Source organism: Thalassophryne amazonica, chromosome 5 (assembly GCF_902500255.1).
Source record: "Thalassophryne amazonica chromosome 5, fThaAma1.1, whole genome shotgun sequence".
In the NCBI taxonomy this organism is placed as follows: Eukaryota; Metazoa; Chordata; class Actinopteri; order Batrachoidiformes; family Batrachoididae; genus Thalassophryne; species Thalassophryne amazonica.
Window position 1 is genome coordinate 59,790,964 of NC_047107.1, and position 20,719 is coordinate 59,811,682.

The following is a 20,719-nucleotide window of genomic DNA, read 5'->3' on the forward strand; positions in this document are numbered from 1 at the left end:
AAATTTTTCGACAGTTTAAAAATCCTGACGAGGTGCCAGCTGCAGGAACGAAGCTGAGCGAAGGTTAAATGATGCCAACGAAAGTTCAGATTTCTTGTTTTGTTAGGGCATTGTTGCCCTTCGTTAAGTGCTGTGTGACTGGGCCATAACGCTCAGAGAGAAAGGAATAAAATACATCAGAGATCACTAATTGTTAACATATATGAGTAGGGACACTTAGTCATGAGTACTTTTATGTTGTCTTACTAACTGGGATGTTAAAAAATGAGATGTCCTTTAAAAAGACATTTTAAAGTGCAGTGGCCTTTGCATCCAACTCTTCCATTTTAAAATTGTGCGTACGTGTGAGAGACCATGGATCACAATGCTTGGCTTGCTAAAAATTCAGAATCTGTTGAAGTATGTAAGAAACCTTGCAATTGATTTAAAGGAGCAAGTTAGACCCCAAACATTACTGATTTATTAACATATTCCTTTGCTCTCCTGCTGCTGGTTGGATGGGATTCTGCAGATGGAGTTGCACCTATGACCCGACAGCACTTCTGTTATGTTGATTAATTCTTACAACTTAAATTCCTGTGTCATCCACTCTCCTTTCTTTGTGTATCTCTTCTGTCTCCCTTGTCTCAGAATATGACAAAATTGGCATCAGTGTCAAAGTAAACATGCATGTTTAAATCTTAAACTCCAGTTAAAGAAGCTGTATGATTTTTATTTTATTTCTTTATTAACATTTGGCCAGTATTCTGATGTCGTTTTGTGATTGTTTATGGGAGTTTTGTGTCTGTGCCATGTAACAGGAAGCTTCCATGGTTGTTATGGCCTGGTGTCTTTGGTGGCTGGGATCTGTCATATTGCCGTCTGTTGGTACTGTCTGTTACTGCTTATTGACACCTCAAATCAGTTGATGAAAATAAACTGATTTGAGATGTCGGATGTGTTTATGCTTTATTAATAGATATAATTTATCTCACTGATGCATGTAGTGAGTGTCTGTGGGTTTCATGTGTTTACAGCTCTGAGAAGAAGGAACCTGAGGAACTGGAGCCTGGTAAAGTTGTGTACTACACCTGGACTGAACCCACTGGGTCCAGAGAGCTTTGCTGGAAGTGTGGCAGTTACAGTGGAACACTGAGGAGCGAGGAGGTACTTTACCTGAGCAAGAAGGTTTATGGCTGGAAAACACAGATTCATAGATAACTTTATTGATCTCCAAGGGGAAATACGTATTTCAGTTTTCTGTCACTCATCAACCTAAGATATATCCTGAAATGGGTGTAATGAGCACAATACGTTCACTGACCTTCATTAAATGTGCACAGTGACTTTGAAAATGGCATCATTGTTGAGGGCCAGATAGCTTGGTTTGAGTATTTCAGAAAATCATCATTTACTGTAATTTTTAATGCATAGTTATCGCTAGTGTCATCAGAGAAAGATTACAGATAGAGACATGGTCTTTATTGTCCTTGCACACAATTGTGAAATGAAATTTGCATGCAATTCCTGAATCATCCACAAAAGAAAAAAACATCCACTGAGTGGTTGTTCTCTGGGTGAAAATGTATCGTTGTTGGCAGAGGTCAGAGAAGAATGGCCAGACTGGATCAGTCTGACAGAAAGTCAGCATTAGCTCGAAAAAACCCACTTGTTACAGTCAGTGTAAGCAGAAGATCGTTTCTGAATGCAAAATACACTGAACCTTGAATAATAATAATAATGTTGATGATAATAATAATAATAATAATGACTTGGATTTATAAATGGTACATGGACTGCATTTATATAGCGCTTTTCCATCTGCATCAGACACTCAAAGCGCTTTACAATTATGCATCACATTCACCCCGATGTCAGGGTGCTCACTACACACCAGGAGCAATAGGGGATTAAAGACCTTGGCCAAGGGCCCTTAGTGATTTTCCAGTCAGGTGGGGATTTGAACCGAGGATCTTCTGGTCTGAAGCCCAACACCTTAACCACAAAGCGTTTACAAATGTCATTATTATTCATTCACTCGCACATTCACACATTGGTGGTGGTAAGCTACTAGTGTAGCCACAGTTACCATGATGCACACTGATGGAAGCGTGGCTGCTATTCTGCACCTACGGCACCTCAGACCACCACCTCATTCATACACATTCATAAATAAGCATGTTTTTGCTTGTGGGAGAAAACCGGAGTGCCTGGAGGAAACCCACACAGACATGGGTAGAATATGCAAACTCCACACAGAAAGGGTGGGAAGCTATCCCACAACCTTCTTGCTGTGAGGCAACAGTCCTAACCACTAAGCCACTGTGCTGCCTGTGTAGCAGCAGAAGGCTACACCAGGTGCTGTGCTTGTCAACTCATAACAAGAAATTGAGGCTGCACAGGCTCACCAAATTAGGACAAGGAAGCACTGAAAACATGTTGCCTGGTATGACTAGTCTGAATTTAGGCTGCAACATTCAGATGGTCATGTCAGAATTTAGTTTAAACTGTATGGTTCCATCCTGGTTTTTAGGCTGCTGATGGTACGGCACAACTGCTTGATGTGCTCATGTCACGAACTAGCACCTCCCTACTTAGCTGACCTAAACCCGGCCCAGCCCAGGCTCTGTATTCACAGGGTGGAGGACCACTTGGTGTTCCTAGGGTGAATAAAAAGTCTACAGGCCACAGAACAGTGGTGAGCACAGTTCCACTAATCAGTTAACCACTAATTGGTGAAGTCAACTTTTTGGTAGCAGATTAGCTTTTCAGCTAACTTCGAAAACCATCAGCGGACCAGTTAGCTTCTGCTAAATTTACTTTCGCTAACTTTTAGTCTGCTAACGTTTTTTTGCTGGCATAGTTAGTAAAGCTGAACGGTCAAAAACGTTTTGTAAACCCTAAAATCATACATGATAGTTCCTGTCTGTTATGTGTTTTTCAGCAATCAGGCAGCTGTGAGAAGCAGAGCTCAACCCTGTCACAGCAGAAGGGGCCTGGCTGCCAGGCTGCTACCAAAAAGAAATTAAAAGTAATTTACATTCAACATACAGTGCCCCATATGTGTGGCAGAAGGCATAAACAGCGAAGTAGGTTTGACTTATGGTGTGATTTAAAAACCAAAGTAATTCCAGACAGTTTATTGATATTAATGTCAACTCTCATTTTTACAAAGTGAAAATATCACAAATATCTTTTAGTTTTTAAAGTAATGCACAAATTCTGAAAGTTTGAGCATTAAAATTTAATCTGTATTGTTTTATGTCCCTCCCAGCGGTAATGCGGCCTGGGCAGCAGCTGAAATTGCTGACTGTGTTCACCAGCTGCAACGTACACCTGCGGCCCCTGTTTTTGTTCTTGTAGATTTTAATCACTGCAAACTGGAAATGTCTCTCCCCGGCTTTGAACAGTATGTTAAGTGTGCCACTCGAGATAACAAGGTTTTAGACAAATGCTATGGAAACATTAAAAATGCATATAGTTCTAGAATGAAGCCTCCGTTGTCAAATTCTGATCATAATACAGTCCATTTCATTCCTACATACAAGACTGTGTTCAAGAGAAGGAAACCTCAGACAAAGGCCGTGTCTACATGAACACAGGATTGTGTGGAGGCACTTAAGGGTTCATTACTTTGCACAAACTGGAATATTTTTCATGATTTGGATATAAATGAGGCCACAGAAACAATAACAGACCATATTAAGTTTTATGTTGACTGTGTGGTTCCCAAAAAGAACATTATTGTGTACCCCAACAACAAGTCTTATATCACTAGAGAAGTAAAAGACTATTAATCATAAAAAGATTGCTTTTAAAAAACATGATAGAGCTTGTTTAAAAACAGTTCAAAAAGAACTCAACCAACTGCTGCGGGAGGCAAGAAAGAAACACAGGAACATCACAGAACAAAATTTTAGGTCTATGGACTCAAGAAGGCTTTGGGATTCTATGAAAGCTGCACTTAACATGACTACAGAGAGGAAAGACTTTGTAGCTCATGATGAACTGGAGAAGGCAAACAATGATTTTTTTTTTATTTTTTTTCCTCTCTCTCTCTTCCTGTTACTGAGGTTGGGTTGGTAGTTGACCCCCATAAAATTAAGTTATTGTTTAGTAAGGCTTGTAAGGGTAAACCCACAGGCCCTGATGGCATTTCTGCTTTTTTTTAAAGACCTGCACAGAAGAGCTCACTCCTTTTTGGTGCCCAGTTTTTCAGCAGTCTGTAGACACACACACGCACAGTTCCTAACCTCTGGGAAAAAAATCTACTATTATTCCTGTTCCAAAGAAACCCTGTCCAACTGAGAGTAATGATTGTAGACCAGTAGTGTTAACTTCTGTGGTAGGAGAAATATATTATTTCCCTATTAAAAGCCGACGTCAGCTCTGAATTGGAGCCGCTGCACTTTGCTTACAGACATGGGTGAGGTACAGATGATGCAATTAATAGTATCACCCATCTGACCCTAAATCATCTTGAGGACCCCAAAGCTTATGCACATCTTTTATTTGTCAATTTTAGTTCTGCTTTTAGTACTTTGCCGCCTCATCTGTTGTTAAGCAAATTGTCTCAGATGACTGTAGACCCACTTATTGTGAAATGGTTTTATTCATTGTTAACTAGTAGGACTCAGAATGTTCAAGTAAACAACACAGTGTCAGACTTCAGATCTATCAGTACAGGAGTACCTCAGGATTGTGTGAGTTCCCCTGTCTTGTTTACTTTATATACAAATGAATACAGCAGTCGTCTCTCTGGTAACCTTATTTTGAAGTTTTCTGATGACAGTGCCATCCTCAGCCTTTTTGCACAAGTACAAAGAACCCTCATCTTATTTTTCTGAAGTTGAGTCTTTTGTTCAGTGGTGTGATGCCAACCACCTGGTTCTAAATGTAAATAAAACACAGGAGATGGTTCCAGATCCTCTGTGCGTTGGGGACCAGACTCCAGTTATAGTTCATGATAAAAAAAATCCGCCAGGTAAGCTCTTATAGATATCTAGCTGTTCACTTAGATATTTTTTTTTCTGTTTAGCTGGAAAACCTATATTGATCATTTGTGTGCACGTTTACAGCAAAGGCTGTATTTTTTTACATCGACTTAGGGTGTTTGGTGTTGACCAGGAATTTGTGTTTTTATTTTATCGGGTGGTGTTGGAGAGCATCATTAGATACGGGATGGCAGCATGGTATGGGAACTTATCGGTTCAGCTAAAATCAAAGCTTTTTCATCTGGCACAGACTGCTATGAAGGTTATAGGGAGGACCGGAACCCTTCCCTTCAGCCCATCTATGAGCAGTCTGTCTATAGGCAAGCATAGAAAATACTCTGTGATCCATCCCACATCCTCCATCAGGAGTATGAACTTTTACCATCTGAGAGACGATACAGAGTCCCCAAATGCAAACTGAACAGATACAAGAACTCTTTTGTTCCTACCTCAGTTAGACTCCTGAATGCTGCAGGGGTTGTCCGGGAGCAGTGTTAAGGGCTGTGTGCACAGACATTTGTTTGTGTGTGTGTGTGTGTGTGTGTGTGTGTGTGTGTGTGTGTGTGTGTGTGTGTGTGCGCGCGCGTGTACAAGTAAAGTATGTACTTTAACTTATCTGTTTTAATCTGGTTTTCATTTGTTTATTATGCTGTTTTAATTGTAAATTATATAATGGGAAATGTGCAATATGTTGATGAATTTTCCATAGGCATGCAAGCAGTGCATTGTTTTGTTGTTGTATTTATTGATTTTTGAGACAAAAATGTTTGCAGAGCACTTGAAGTCCAAGTCAAATTTCCCTTTGGGGACAATAAAGTGTATCATATTGTAAAACTCACAGTTGCGAAAAGGCCTTATGGGAAAATGAGCCTCCTCATCACTGGTTGGTTGATTTATTTGAAAAAACCAACACACAGGTTACTGTAATGTGTGTTGGTTTTTACAAATAAATATGTATTTGTAAATGTCATTTTTTAAAATTTGCAACAAAAAGGCATTTGAAAACCCGGAAATTCTGTTTGTGATTCAGCACAATAAATAGTGACTGTGTGACAGCTGGATGCAATTTACACTCCCATCCAGTAGATGGCAGTGTTCTACACATTTTGGGTCCAAATCCATAGAACCCTGCCATCTACTGGATTGGGAGTGTGACAGAATAATGAATTACACACACTACTCCCCAGTCCAGTGATGTAATTTTTCTACAGATTTATCTGATGCTGCCTGTGAATAACGGGGAAACACATGCGCACACACAAGATAAATCCAAACTGATGAGCGAGAAAAATTAACCATTTAATATTTAGCTTGTTTTGTTCTTTCTCTCACTCTGTCTACACTTTCTCACACACTCAGTACGCACGAACAGTGAGGACATATGAAACAAACCGCTCAAAATATGTCCAAAAAGCCATACGACATACTCACAACTGCCACCGTCCTGTGTAAAGGGGTCTTACAGAATAGACTGTGGATATAACAACTTTTGCCTGCTGTTTCACCTGTTGCAGCTTTATAATAAAGTGTCACAGAGGGCATTAAAACCAAAATATGAAATCTTGGCACCAGACTCTTGCATGCCTCCTGAAAAGCTGGATCATGTCTTGTCTAAGGACGGTACAACAGAACTACTGTATTTAAATGAGTTGACATTTAATTAAAATTCCCTTTTTACTGTTATGTCATGCCATGCACATGTGTGACCCCTGACATTAAAATGAGTATGGCATTGTTAAATGTTGTGGTGGCATTTAGAGCAACAGTTTGGCTGAAGCCTTTTTCTGCCTGGTAGGCTCTGAGGGGTGAGCATAATTGCTGTAAGTACTCTGAATACTTTGTCATTTCGTTAGGACCTTCGTAAAGATCTAAACGACGAGGGGAATCTCTTCCTGATCTCTTTTTATGAAGGTAATTTTAAAAATTTAACATATGTCTGCTTCCTTGCCAGTTTATTATAACTGTCCTGCTTTCCCTGAATAGGAGAATTACACAATTCAGGTTTTTTTTTTTTTGTTATTTTTTAATGTAAAGGTCTTCAGCGTGTTGTGCTATTTACTGAAGAACGTCAAATCTACAAGCTACTCTGTGAGAGTGAGAAGGCACAGCTAGCTGAACAGGAAATCATCCTGTCCCTGCAGAATGTGGGCGTGTCTTTGGTCAACAACAGCACCAGCCAGGAAGTCTCCTTCATTGGGATCACAAGGTAGATAATCACAAACATAGACATGTGTAACATGCAGCACATCTGGAAAGTATTCAGTGCTTCACCTTTTCCACATTTTAAGTTACAGCCTTATTCCAAAATGGATGAAAATAATTTTTTTCCCTGAAAATTCTACACACAATACCCCATAATGAAAACATGATTTTTTTTTTTTTTTTTAGACTTTGAAAATTATTTATTAAAAAAAATAATAAATCACATAAGTATTCATACCCTTTGCCATGAAGCTCAGAATTGAGCTCAAGTGCATCCTGTTTCCACTGATCATCCTTGAGATGTTTCTACAGCTTAGTTGGAGTCCACCTGGGGTAAATTCAGTTGATTGGACATGATTTGAAAAACACACACCTGTCTACATATACGAATAAGTTCCCACAGTTGACAGTACATGTCAGCACAAACCAAGCATGAAGTCAAAGGAATTGGCTGTAGACCTCTGAGACAGGCTTGTCTCGAGGCACAAATCTGGGGAAGAGTACAGAAATATTTCTGCTTTAAAGGTCCCAGTGGCCTCCATCACACGTAAATGGAAGAGGTTTGGATCCACCAGGACTCTTCATAGAGCTGGCCGCCCATCTAAACTGAGCGATCAGGGCGAAGGGCCTTAGTTTGGGAGGTGACAAGAATCCGATGGTCACTCTGTCAGAGCTCCAGCATTCCTCTGTGGAGAGAGGAGAACCTTCCAGATTGATAACCATCTCTCCAGTAATCCACCAATCAGGCCTGTATGGTAGAGTGGCCAGACAGAAGCCACTCCTTAGTAAAAGGCACATGTCAGCCTGCTGTAACATAACAAAATGTGGGAAAAGTGAAGTGCTGTGAATACTTTCCGAATACACTGTATGTGGACTAAGATGAATGCTTCTTTAAGCATCATTAAAAATTCCAAAAGATTCAGTAAATCCATAGAATTATTTTTTAAGTGCATGAATGAGTAATTGCCATGTAACTGAGGATTATTTGTGGCATATATGGCTGTGTTTGAGGGCACACCTTTAAACCAGTGCTTTCTTGCTTTGAACAGCATAGACGCACATACCGTAGTCACAATTCAAATAAGTATGATATGAAACCACTCAATGTCCTTGATGTATGAATGTCATAAGCAGTATATTACCCAAATAAACTGAATAGTATACATTTACACAATCTGCACTCTCTCTTCTCAGTATTATAGCCTGTAGTAATTTTGAAAAATGTGCACTTCTGTTTCCTTGTCATAGTTCTGATGTGGTGTGGGAATCAAAGCCGAAAAAGAAGTCTCGATGGAAGACTCTGAGCAGTAAAGAGACTGAGCTACTGGAGACCAGCTTTAAAGCATACACAGAGTCTGGACCTGTTGACAACAGCATTGTCAACCTAGTCAACAACTTTCAGGTTAGTATTTTTGTGTTTATGCTAGTCACAGACAAATGATCATTTGAATTTGAAACTAGTACAAATAAAATCAGTCCATTTCATGTTCATTATCTATAGTGCCCTCCAAAAGTACTGGGCCCCTTGATATTTCACATAGTGCTAATACAAAAAGTAAATCAGTATCAGTAAATCTTCTCACTATAAAAATTTTTAAAATTATCTTCCTTAAACTCAAAGCAAATGTCTACAACTTGAAATCTATTTATTAATAGCCAAGTGGCCTCTGTGAGTGTGTATGGCTTTGATCATGGAGAAACTGGGAAGAGCTGACATTTGCTGTGTGGTATGCTTATGTATTTTGGGTCAAGGATGAATGTTGCCAAAAACGGAATGTTGATAGGACTAATATTTTTGGAAAAATTAGGAATATTAGCCAACAACCGTGACCAGTGGACATTGATAATTACACTCTGGACTCACACGCCATCCCAGCAGGGGGCGGTAAATCATCTATATACTAAAAGCGAACGTTCAATGTAAGTACATAATTGTAAATACCTTAAAAATACATGGGTGGCACAAGAAAGTGAAAACACTTATTTTCATTGTGTTCCATTTAAAAATCAAATGACAAAATAGAAGTAATAATAAAATAGTAATCATAATAATGATACTGATAACATTAAGACAGTAAATTAACATTTAAAAAAAATTATGTAATTAACAAGAAATAACGGGTTCTTCCCCTAAAACCTATTGAGGTCTGAGGTTCTAAAAACATTCTGGATTCGCACACCATTCCAACTCATTATAGAAATTTTGCATAATTTATTACCACCCTTGAAAAATGTCAGCTACCTATTTTATAAACATTACCCAATCTAGAGCCTGTGGATCACTACGGGCAATGCACTAGTAAATTAATTAAAAAGATAAAAGCCAAGATGATGGCTTGCATAAGTAATAGGCCCCTTTGGTGTAACACCTATAAATAATCAGTTTTATTATATGGCTGCGACGCTACGCGTGCTTTGATTGGATAATTTCCGGTCAGATACTTTCCCATATCAGACCGGTTCCCATGACAATCGGTCCGGAATATGTATAATATTCATTACAAACTAGAAAGCTAAAAACACGAATAGAAAAACTCAGACATGAACATTCTTCATAAATATCTAAACAGCATCGGAAAAAACATAGATTGAAAGCTTACCAGCTAATGACCAAACCATCTATTAGCAAGGTCTTTATGGAGGTGAAGTGAACAGGTCTGACTACGAGCCAACAGCAGCTTTCATATTCAGGTAATATATATATATATATATATATATATATATATATAAAATAGGCATGTGATTAACTAATAATTAACCTCGCTTGCTTGGTCTGTACAGGAACATATTGGGCCGAGGTGTTAATAGTACGGACCGAGCGTTTGCTGGGATGCTGGCATTAAACGTCTTATTGTGAAATGGTGCGAGCAACATAAACTATATGGTGTTTAACTTTTCTACCAGTAACATCAGCGAGCCACGCCATCTTGGAAACACGAATGTTACAATGTTAATCAAAATCAAGCTTTATTGTCAAAATAAAGGTTTTTTGAAAGTTAATCCCCCAAAATTTTCATAATAAAAGATGCACATCATCGGACCATGTGCAAGCCATATCTGAAAGTTGATGCCGATCTGACAGTCAGAGAGAGATTTGTGAGCCAAATACACAGGCGTTTCTTGCTTTATAGATAGAGTTGAGAGTTAATCAAAAGCAGCCTATATCTTGGCATAAAAACTGCATTAAACTGTGTTTATTTGTGACATTTTCAAGACTAAATAACAATAAAATAACAGTATATTTTACAGATTAATTGATAAGAAATTAAATACCAGTAGATTTACAAACATTGCCTGCCCCCGCCCTCAGGTGTCCTTTACTCCCAATGGTGTGGATATGCAAGTGCTGCAGCCTTACAATGCGCCTCTCAGGAGACACTTTTTGCCTGGAGTTAAGATGGAGTACAGTGTGTCACCACGGCAGAGCGCCTACCGTGTCCAAATCCATCGCATACAGGTGAAAAGAAAAACATTTTAAAATCGTAAAGAATGTCGCCCATCCAGTGGGTAAATGAATCCCAGTGATTTGTTTGTCTGATATCAACAATATTCACATCTGTCTCACAGTGCTGCACGTTGTCCCACATTGTTTTTGCCTGCATTTGTACTCAGTGTAGCTGGAGTTGTACAGTTCTTATTCTTTTCTTGTTGCTGTCTCTATGCATCTCTTGCAACTCCAGATCCAGAATCAGCTGCCAGGAGCCATCTTTCCCTATGTTTTTTACCCTGTCAAACTGCCAAAGTCTGTCACCATGGACTCAGGTCTGTGTTGTTTTATTTTGAGTTATTTGTAGTTTCTATGTGAATGAGTGTGTAATATTACCTTGATTTTTCTGACAGAACCCAAACCGCTAACTGATGTCAGCATTGTCACCAGAGCAGCAGGACACTCCGATATCTCTCGCATCAAGTAATTGTTTTTACTCTGAATATTTCTCACAACCTTGTTTTGCTTTCACTGTATTTATTTTCCTACAAATATTATCTCATTCTATTGTCTTGATACATTATTCATTGTTTTTGCTTTATTGCTGTTTTTACATGTAAACTATAATTGTTCTACTTTTGATCAGCAGCTGTTTCTAAATGATGCTTTTGTTTTGCTGTGTTTGTGTTGTCTGGAGTAAACGTCCATGCCTTTGCGCTTGATGAGTATGAAATTAAGTGAATGCCTCTGTGAAAGGTCAGGGCTCAGTTTCATAAAGCGGTGTAATCTTGTTTAGTTGATTAAACTCGCTTACTCGACTCATCTTTTGACGTTAGTCATTGCACAAAGCACTTAGTCGGCTAAAGTTGTGCGTTACCCAACTAAAGTTTTTAGCCTGCTACAGGAGAGGCTAATCTTATTTTAGTCGACAAAACCTCAGTGTCTTACCTCAAAAATGGCAGCTATCATGTACCACCACTTGATGGAGCAGGACAGAAGGAGAGCCTTGCGGCAGGAGCAGGTGTTCCGGGACCAGAATAATCCATTGGAGATGTTTATGGATGCCGAGGCCGGGAGCACTTCTCTTCAAGGCCCAGTTCCAGCCATGGTTGTAGCAGAGGACTGACCCAGAAGTAAACAAAACTCTTGCACATTGGAGGCGTTTCTTAGCATCGGCACTCATGAGGCCGCTATGTCCGTGAAAATCGGTGACTAACGTTAGACGGCTAATCTACAAGTTTAGCTATCAATGTGAAACAGAGACTAGACTGCTAATGTTGGGTGATTAACCTTAGTCGACTAAGTAAGTTTAGTAGACTAAAAGATTAGGCCACTTTATAAAACCGGGCCGAAGTGTTCTTTGCCATGTTCTAAAGCTCATTATGTGGTAGAGTATTCCATTATTCTAGGTGTCATTGTAAATTGCTTGTGTTAAAACTTTCAGATTAGTTTGTGTGCTGATCTACTAGCTTGTTGGCTAGTGGAATAGGTTAGCTGCTGATAAATGAGACAAAGTATAAACATTCCTGTTATTTTCATCTTCTCAAAACAGCAAAATGTGTTGTTTGATTATAAACTTGATTAGTAGTCTTATCTCCACTACCCCTGATAGGTATTACAAAACATTACATATTTTTCATCTGAGAGATCTGGTTTTAACTTGAATCCTGTCTAAAATTATCTCTCTAGTCAGAAAGACAAGTAGATGGTAATCTGTGTTATTTAAGATAATAGGTACAAGGTTTTCTTCCCCTCATTGCTCATTGATTACTTATTCACCTCAGGTACTTCAAAGTATTGATTCAAGAGATGGATCTGAAGCTTGATCTGGGCTTCCTCTATGCCATCTTGGACCTGTTCACCCCTGAGCATGCCAGCACCATGAACTCAGAACAGGAGGTCACAAAAAACAGAGTTAACATTCACTGTGTTTTATTTGGAACCATTTGCAACACTCACTGAGGTCTGTTTGGACCTCTTTATGTTCATACATATTTAATTAAGTGCTTTTGTGTGTATATGTGATTGATTTCTTCCATCAGGTGGAGCTGTTTGAGAAGGACATAGAGTATATCAGGACAGCACTGCATCATGTGTCTGCTGCAGACACTTCTCCCATCAGCCTCTATGAGTACTTCCACATTTCTCCCATCAAGGTGAATATGTGTGTGTATGATTGTTGTCATCTTTATTTTCCTCACAATTTGTCATTTCCCCACAAAGAATTGATGAACAAATAACTGCAACAAAAAGGTTAAACATGTTAAACATTTGCTTCTTGTTGCAACCACACATGGCTCCCTGGTAATCTGTATTCTAGAACCCCTTTTCATAATCCTTCAGTCATCAAAGCTTCAGAAATGCTGCTCATTTAAATAGTCGATCAAGTGTTAGTTTGGTGCCAGACTGAGCTGCTTACTTTACTCCTTACCTTGTAATTACACACACACACACCACAAACAGTCGTGACACACTGGTCAGCAGGTCCTGTTTGCAGTATGGTCTACTGTATCAGCTGTTTTTGGTACCAGGTCTGTTTGGAGGATCCTTTGGTACTGCTGGAATGACATTATCCCAGAGGAATGGAGCTTAAGGAGATGCAGATGAGGAGTATCACTTGTACTTTCATCAATGTTTTTGCCATGTGCGCATTCCTCTGTGCATGAACCACCACATAGGTGTCTCAGTTTTGAGGACCTCAGCAACTGGAAAGGGCCAAGGAGGCAACCATGTTTCACCTGACTGTTAGGTAGATTGTTCATTTCTGGAAGTGAGGATGGACCAGTTGCCTGCCTGGGTGGTTGCCATCCAGAACCCAAGGTAGTTCTGTAATGTGGTGGATGCAACATCTGATCTTGAACATTGGACTTGTAGTTGATTCAACTTTCCAGCTGTCTGAACTCCATCTCACTGTCCTCATGGTGCTGAAGGCCTAAACGCTCCATGCTCATTGCATCCCTCTGTTCATAGTGTGCTGGAAGAAGAAGATAATACTCAGCCCACTTCTTGCCAACATCAGTGAAGTAAGGATGTAATTCCCACAACAGCAGATGTAGATCAGTCAGAAACGAGCTGTTTTCAAACACTTTCCGCCAGCAAGGCTCCGCCTCTTCCTTTCTCTGTCTCCACTCACATCACACTTGTATAGGGTTTCTAGGCAACCACCCAAATATTTCACAGTTTGAGAGCATAAATATTTACAGTATCAATGTCAGATAATATATGTGTGGAAGGGAGGGGGGCATTGTCATTTCCACCAACTGAAACAAGTGATTCTTTAAATTAAAGCTTCAGTGACATTACTACCTCAGTAGGAATATGCACAAATAAAATGGCAAAACAATCAAATTGAAAGGCATTCCACTGCACTATATTTTGTACTGTAAGTTCAGTATGAGCACCAGCCATCTTTACTCCTGTCTTTTGTATTTCCAGCTGCATCTGAGTTTCTCTCTGAGTACAGGAGGAGAAGATGGCTTGAAGGAAAAAAGAGAGACAGAAGTCATTCCTGTCCAGTCCCTCAACCTCCTGCTTAAGAGTATTGGGGCCACACTCACTGATGTACAGGATGTTGTTTTCAAGTATGAACACACAAGAAGGCCCCAAGGCCAAAAAATAAAGAAAAGACAACAGCTTTGTTTTATTTTTGTTAGTGATTGATGAATTAAGTTTTTTTCTGTTTGGCTCACCCTTTTTCCTGCTTCTGAACTGATTCCCCCCTAGACTGCCCTTCTTTGAGTTGAACTTCCTGTTTTGTACAACACAACAGTTACAGTCAGAGGTCATCAGACATTATTCTAAACAGGTATGCACACTCCGCGACAAAGCTATGTTAACCAAGTGGATTCATGTTTTTTATCCATATTAAGGCAGCAAGTCTTAGAAATGATGTGCAATTTAAACACAACACACAAGGTGCTTAATGCAAGGTGACTTACCAGGTTTCATTTACCATGTCTCAGGCTATTAAACAGATGTATGTGCTGGTGCTGGGCCTGGATGTGCTTGGGAACCCATTTGGTCTGATCAGAGGGCTGTCAGAGGGAGTTGAGGCTTTCTTCTATGAGCCATATCAGGTAGCACTGGCATGCACGTAATTGTGATAAAGTTGATATCATATAATCAAATATTACACCATTTGTCCTACACATTTGAAGCATTTTTTTTTTTCAATCTTTACATAACGACTTTTTTTTAAAGATATCCCAACTTTTACCATAGTTTGGCTACTGAAAACGCTGATAGTTCGCTTGACATATTCATAAAAATTTTGTTTTTAATGTGTGTCTGGTGTTTTCCAGGGAGCAATTCAGGGGCCTGAAGAGTTTGTTGAAGGAATGACTCTTGGGGTTAAGGCTCTGGTGGGAGGAGCTGTAGGTAAGAACAGTGCTTATATACAGGAGTTCCTATGAAAAACATATTACAGTATTTGATCCCATTTAGGAGAATAGGAGTTGTGCAGGTATAGCTACATACATACATTATTACACCTACTGCTAGGTTAACTTTTGTTTTTCCTCCAGAAAATATGCATGATGTGCATACCTCCATCAAGGTCCAACAGTCTTCTGATGTACCATAATTACCAGAAATGATTTGGATCCAGGTCTGCCTCAAAATCTAATGAACTCTTTCTTGACCCAAGGCCCAAAATGGCACAGAGTTTTTCCCCATGTGATAAGCAAAGCAAGCATAAGCATAATGGAGTGAGTCAGTGAGTCGGTCCACAGAATTTCCATCAACAACTTCGGAAAAGAAAGGGTTGGGATGACTAGTCGTATTGGTAAACTATGACTAGCTAGTACCCAGCTTGTCTCCTAATTTTTTTCTGGCATAGAGTAATTCAGATAGCATGGTTTTCCTACAATTTAGAGGTAAATCATTAACAAAAATAAAGAAATAATTTCTTCAAATAACTGTTTAACTGTAGATTGGTGGAAAAAAAACCATTTCATGATTTGTAAACCTTGTCGAACTTGCAAAGAGGACGCATGGCTATCCATCCATCATAATCATCAGAGAGCATATCTCACCCATATTGGCTTCTCTTCATTGGCTTCCTGTTAATTCTAGAATAGAATTTAAAATTCTTCTTCTTACTTATAAGGTTTTGAATAATCAGGTCCCATCTTATCTTAGGGACCTCGTAGTACCATATCACCCCAATAGAGCGCTTCGCTCTCAGACTGCAGGCTTACTTGTAGTTCCTAGGGTTTGTAAGAGTAGAATGGGAGGCAGAGCCTTCAGCTTTCAGGCTCCTCTCCTGTGGAACCAGCTCCCAATTCAGATCAGGGAGACAGACACCCTCTCTACTTTTAAGATTAGGCTTAAAACTTTCCTTTTTGCTAAAGCTTATAGTTAGGGCTGGATCAGGTGACCCTGAACCATCCCTTAGTTATGCTGCTATAGACGTAGACTGCTGGGGGGTTCCCATGATGCACTGTTTCTTTCTCTTTTTGCTCTGTATGCACCACTCTGCATTTAATCATTAGTGATCGATCTCTGCTCCCCTCCACAGCATGTCTTTTTCCCGGTTCTCTCCCTCAGCCCCAACCAGTCCCAGCAGAAGACTGAGCCTGGTTCTGCTGGAGGTTTCTTCCTGTTAAAAGGGAGTTTTTCCTTCCCACTGTAGCCAAGTGCTTGCTCACAGGGGGTCGTTTTGACCGTTGGGGTTTTACATAATTATTGTATGGCCTTGCCTTACAATATAAAGCGCCTTGGGGCAACTGTTTGTTGTGATTTGGCGTTATATAAAAAAAATTGATTGATTGATTGATTGATTGATAATCACCATTACCATCAGAGAGACGTTTCTGCTTCTGGCAACAGTGTTGCCAAGGACAAGGCAAGGTCTCGGGAGGTTAAGGGCTTTGAATAAGTAGCTTGCATATATTAGTATCACTTTTATTGTTTCCCTGTAGTAATTAAAGTCAGTTTGGATTTTCATTGCTTAAATGTGGCTTTATTTTTGTCAAGATTATCCAACTATTCTAAGAATTTTTCTCATCCCAGCCCCGACCAGAACACAGGTGAGGGCCACTGAACCTTCTGTTTTGGGCAGTATTGGCATCTTTTGACATAATAATTTGCAGTTATTCTTTTATATATTAGTTTAAAGAGGAATATTAACATAGTGGGACAAGTGTGCCTTTGTTCAGGCAGGCACATGTAAAGAAGGTCTTTTGATTCATGTGACTTATGAAACCTTGTTGCTAATCAGAGCGTTCTGGTGACCGCTTAGACCACTGTTAATTGTACTGAAATCTGTTAACTTTGAGATATACTGCTGACACAAACAGGTCAGGTCTGGGATCATGAAATGGTATTTTTTTTTTTTTTCTTTTTTTGGGGGTCATTTTGCAGAGAATATGAATGATAACCCAAAAACTTTTTTCACTCATGGTTAGTGGTTGGGTGAAGCCATTGTCAAACAACTGTGTTTACTGTTTTTAAATCATTATGACAACAGAAACTACCCACATGACCCTGATCAAAAGTTTACATACCCCAGTTCTTAATACTGTGTATTGCCCCCTTTAACATCAATGACAGCTTGGAGTCTTTTGTGATAGTTGTGGATGGGGCTCTTTATTTTCTCTGATGATAAAGCTGCCCATTCTTCTTGACAAAAAGTCTCCAGTTCCTGTTCATTCCTGGGTTGTCTTGCATGAACTGCACGTTTGAGATCTCCCCAGTGTGGCTCAATGATATTGAACTCAGGAGACTGAGATGACCACTCCAGAACCTTCACTTTATTCTGCTGTAGCCAATGGCAGGTCAACTTGGCCTTGTGTTTTAGATCATTGCCATGCTGGACTGTCCATGTGCGTTCCATGTGCAGCTTCCAGGCTGATGAGTGCAAGTTTTCCTCCAGTATTTTCTGATAATGTGCTGCATTCATCCTGCTGTCAATTTTGACCAAGTTTCCTGGGCCATTGTAGCTCACACATCCCCAAAACATCAGCAATCCACCTCCGTGTTTCACAGTAGGAATGGTGTACTTTTTATCATAGGCCTTGTTGACTCCTCTCCAAATGTAACATACATGGTTGTGGCCATAAAGTTCAATTTTGGTCTCATCACTCCAAATGATGTTGTTCTCTGTGCTGTTTGGCATATTATAAGTGGGATACTTTGTGGCATTTATCTAATAATGGCTTTCTTCTGGCGACTCGACCATGCAGCCCATTTTTCTTCAAGTGCCTCCTTATTGTGCATCTTGAAAAAACACAACATTTTTTTTCAGTGTCTTGTATTTTAGCTGAAGTTATTTGTGGGTTTTTCTTTGCATCCTGAACAATTTTCCTGGCGGTTGTTGCTGAACTTTTTGTTGCTCTACCTGACCATGGTTTGGTTTCAACAGCATTCCTCATTTCCCACTTAACTTCTTAATTAGAGTTTGAACACTGTTGATTGGCATTCTCAGTTCCTTGGATATCTTTTTATATCCCTTTCCTGTTTTATTCCTGTTCAATTACCTTTTTCCACAGATCCTTTGACCTCTCCTTTGCTTTCCCCATGACTCAGAAGCCAAAAACATCAGTGCAACACTGAATAAAAGATGCAAGGGTCTGTCAGAAGCCCAGAAACTCACTGACCTATTATACACACACACTGATTACAAGCAAATAGATCACAGGCAAGGATGGTTACCTTTAATAGCCATTCAGACACGTTTGTGTCAACTTGTGTGCTTGTTTTCAGGCCAGAATCACCAGGGTATGTAAACATTTGATCAGGGTCATTTGGGTAGCTTCTGTTATCATTATGACTTAAAAAGAGTAAACACAGTTGCTTGACAATAAATGGCTTCACACAACCACTTACCATGAGTGGGGGGGGGGGGGAAATGTATTGTGTTAACATTCATATTCTCTGAAAAATGGCCAAAAAAATAAAACATTCTGCCAGGGTATGTAAACTTATGAGCACAACTGTATCTGTCTGCCACAGCCAGGTGGTACATGAAGCATCTCTTTGGTTTTATTCAGTTGTTGGGATCCTCAGCACTAAGGCATTGTGCATAATCCAGTCTACAAGAGAACTGCTCCAAAATAATCACTTATTTTACCTACTACCAAAGACAGACCGTTGTCTTCAGTCACTCATTAGAGTCAGTCTCACAATCATACAGTAACACAGATACAACCGGGACATAAAGACTTGGATATTTGTTGTCCTCCAAAGATATTTTCATTGTCAAACACTTCCTTCCAGTGACATCATGACTTCACAAACTATTCACAGTTTCACCACAAATTAATAAATTTCTGATGAACCCACAAACTCAGTGAAAGCCTGAATCTTAGTTTTTCTTCAGAACAATTGCAAACTCGGACACTCAGATTCCTCACGCTGTGTTCAGGGCATCCATGAAGATCACACCATCATCCACAAAATCTATAGATCAGAGGTCTTCAACTCATTCCAGAAAATGCAGAGAGGGTGCAGGTTTTCTTTGCAACCACCCACTCCACCAGGTGATTTCACTGATTAACATCACTTTGAGTAGATGGAATCAGTTTATCAGTGAAATCACCTGGTGGAGTGGGTGGTTGCAAAGAAAACCTGCACTCTCTCGGCCCTTTCTGGAACAAGTTGTAGACCTCTGCTCTAGATCCTTGGGCTTTTCCTCATGGAAAAAGTCAACCAAGCCACTGGATTCCATGACCTTATCCAACATCCAGTCTTTGCAAGCACTGAACAGAGTCATAACCACAGCATATCCTTGATGAATGGTAGAATTCTGTGGGAAGAAGTCAGAGACACAATGCCTTCACTGCTTTGCAAAAAACAAACAAAATCAAATGGGATACATAGAAGCATAAGCAATGTCTTCAACAATAATAATTGTAGGTGGATGAAATGAAAAGTTTTTCACACAAAACAGACTTTAACCAGAAATATATTTCAACGTATACAGTAAATCCAAAGATGATGTCTGCCTTTCAGGGGGTATAGCAGGTGCAGCCTCCAGGATCACAGGTGCAATGGCAAAGGGCGTTGCTGCCATAACGATGGACGAAGAATATCAGCAGAAGAGACGAGAGGCAATGAACACACAGCCTAGCGGTCTGAAAGAGGGACTGACCAGGGGCGGAAAGGGATTAGTGTCGGTATGTAAAACCCAAAAGTGTGTCATAGTTGAGTTTTTCAAAATTATGCAACAGATAAATCAGTGAAAAATGCATTTTAAATGAAGAAAGGCATGCTGCTGCGCATTCTGCCATAATGAGCAAATTGCTGCTACTTGCTAATTTATGTATTCCTTTCAGGGTTTTGTCAGTGGGATCACAGGAATTGTTACCAACCTATTAAAGGTATCTTGAGTCTTTCCCTCATGCAGATTTAATGATGCTCCTCATGCTCTAAATAGGCAGTTTGTGGCGACCAACATTTTGGCTATAATTCTCGACATATAAAATATAATTTATTTGTTCTTAATGTGCTGATGTATGCTTTTGTTTTGCAGGAGCCCAGAAGGAGGGTGCAGCAGGTTTCTTTAAAGGATTTGGAAAAGGTCTGGTTGGTGCAGTTGCCAGACCAACAGGAGGTATTATTGACATGGCCAGCAGCACTTTCCAGGGGATCAAGAGGCGAGTTCACGTGTTCACAACATCACTGTGTGTGTGTGTGTGTGTGTGTGTGTGTGTGTGTGTGTGTGTGTGTGTGTGTGTGTGTGTGTGTGTGTGTGTGTGTGTGTGTGTGTGTGTGTGTGTGTGTGTGTGTGTGTGTGTGTGTCAGGCATTTAAAAATGTATCTAATTACAAGCTTTGCAATTAATTTAAATTAATTATATGAATATTTTTTCCTTTTTTACTATTGCCCATCAAATCGCAAAGCACATACAAGCTTATATGTATTACGTTCTCAGAAATACAAAAACAATGAAGAAAAAAATGCACTCTTAATAAAAACAATTACAGAAATATTTTAATGTATAAAAGTAAACTGTGCAGTCTATGACCTTGACAAAAATGTGGCATCATGAACATTTTGAACATTATTTATTGCTGTACCACAAAATATATTTTGAAAACTTTTTATCACTTCAATTAAGGTGGTGGTGTGTGTAATGTAGTAATTTTCACTTTGTGTATCAGGATTTGTTGTGATT

The 20,719-nt window shown here is 39.6% G+C and overlaps 1 protein-coding gene across 1 annotated transcript in view; it reads left to right on the forward strand.

Moving 5' to 3' along the window:
- Nucleotides 1-20,719, forward strand: part of vps13a (vacuolar protein sorting 13 homolog A) — a 178,007-nt gene that overhangs the window by 142,038 nt on the left and 15,250 nt on the right. Inside the window, 17 exon segments of the mRNA XM_034170409.1 lie at nucleotides 1,017-1,146; nucleotides 6,827-6,884; nucleotides 7,008-7,179; nucleotides 8,424-8,577; nucleotides 10,486-10,632; nucleotides 10,856-10,937; nucleotides 11,016-11,085; nucleotides 12,387-12,501; nucleotides 12,645-12,758; nucleotides 14,038-14,183; nucleotides 14,326-14,407; nucleotides 14,565-14,678; nucleotides 14,904-14,979; nucleotides 19,555-19,718; nucleotides 19,878-19,908; nucleotides 19,911-19,922; nucleotides 20,075-20,198. Of these exon segments, the coding sequence (XP_034026300.1) occupies nucleotides 1,017-1,146; nucleotides 6,827-6,884; nucleotides 7,008-7,179; nucleotides 8,424-8,577; nucleotides 10,486-10,632; nucleotides 10,856-10,937; nucleotides 11,016-11,085; nucleotides 12,387-12,501; nucleotides 12,645-12,758; nucleotides 14,038-14,183; nucleotides 14,326-14,407; nucleotides 14,565-14,678; nucleotides 14,904-14,979; nucleotides 19,555-19,718; nucleotides 19,878-19,908; nucleotides 19,911-19,922; nucleotides 20,075-20,198 (1,791 nt within the window).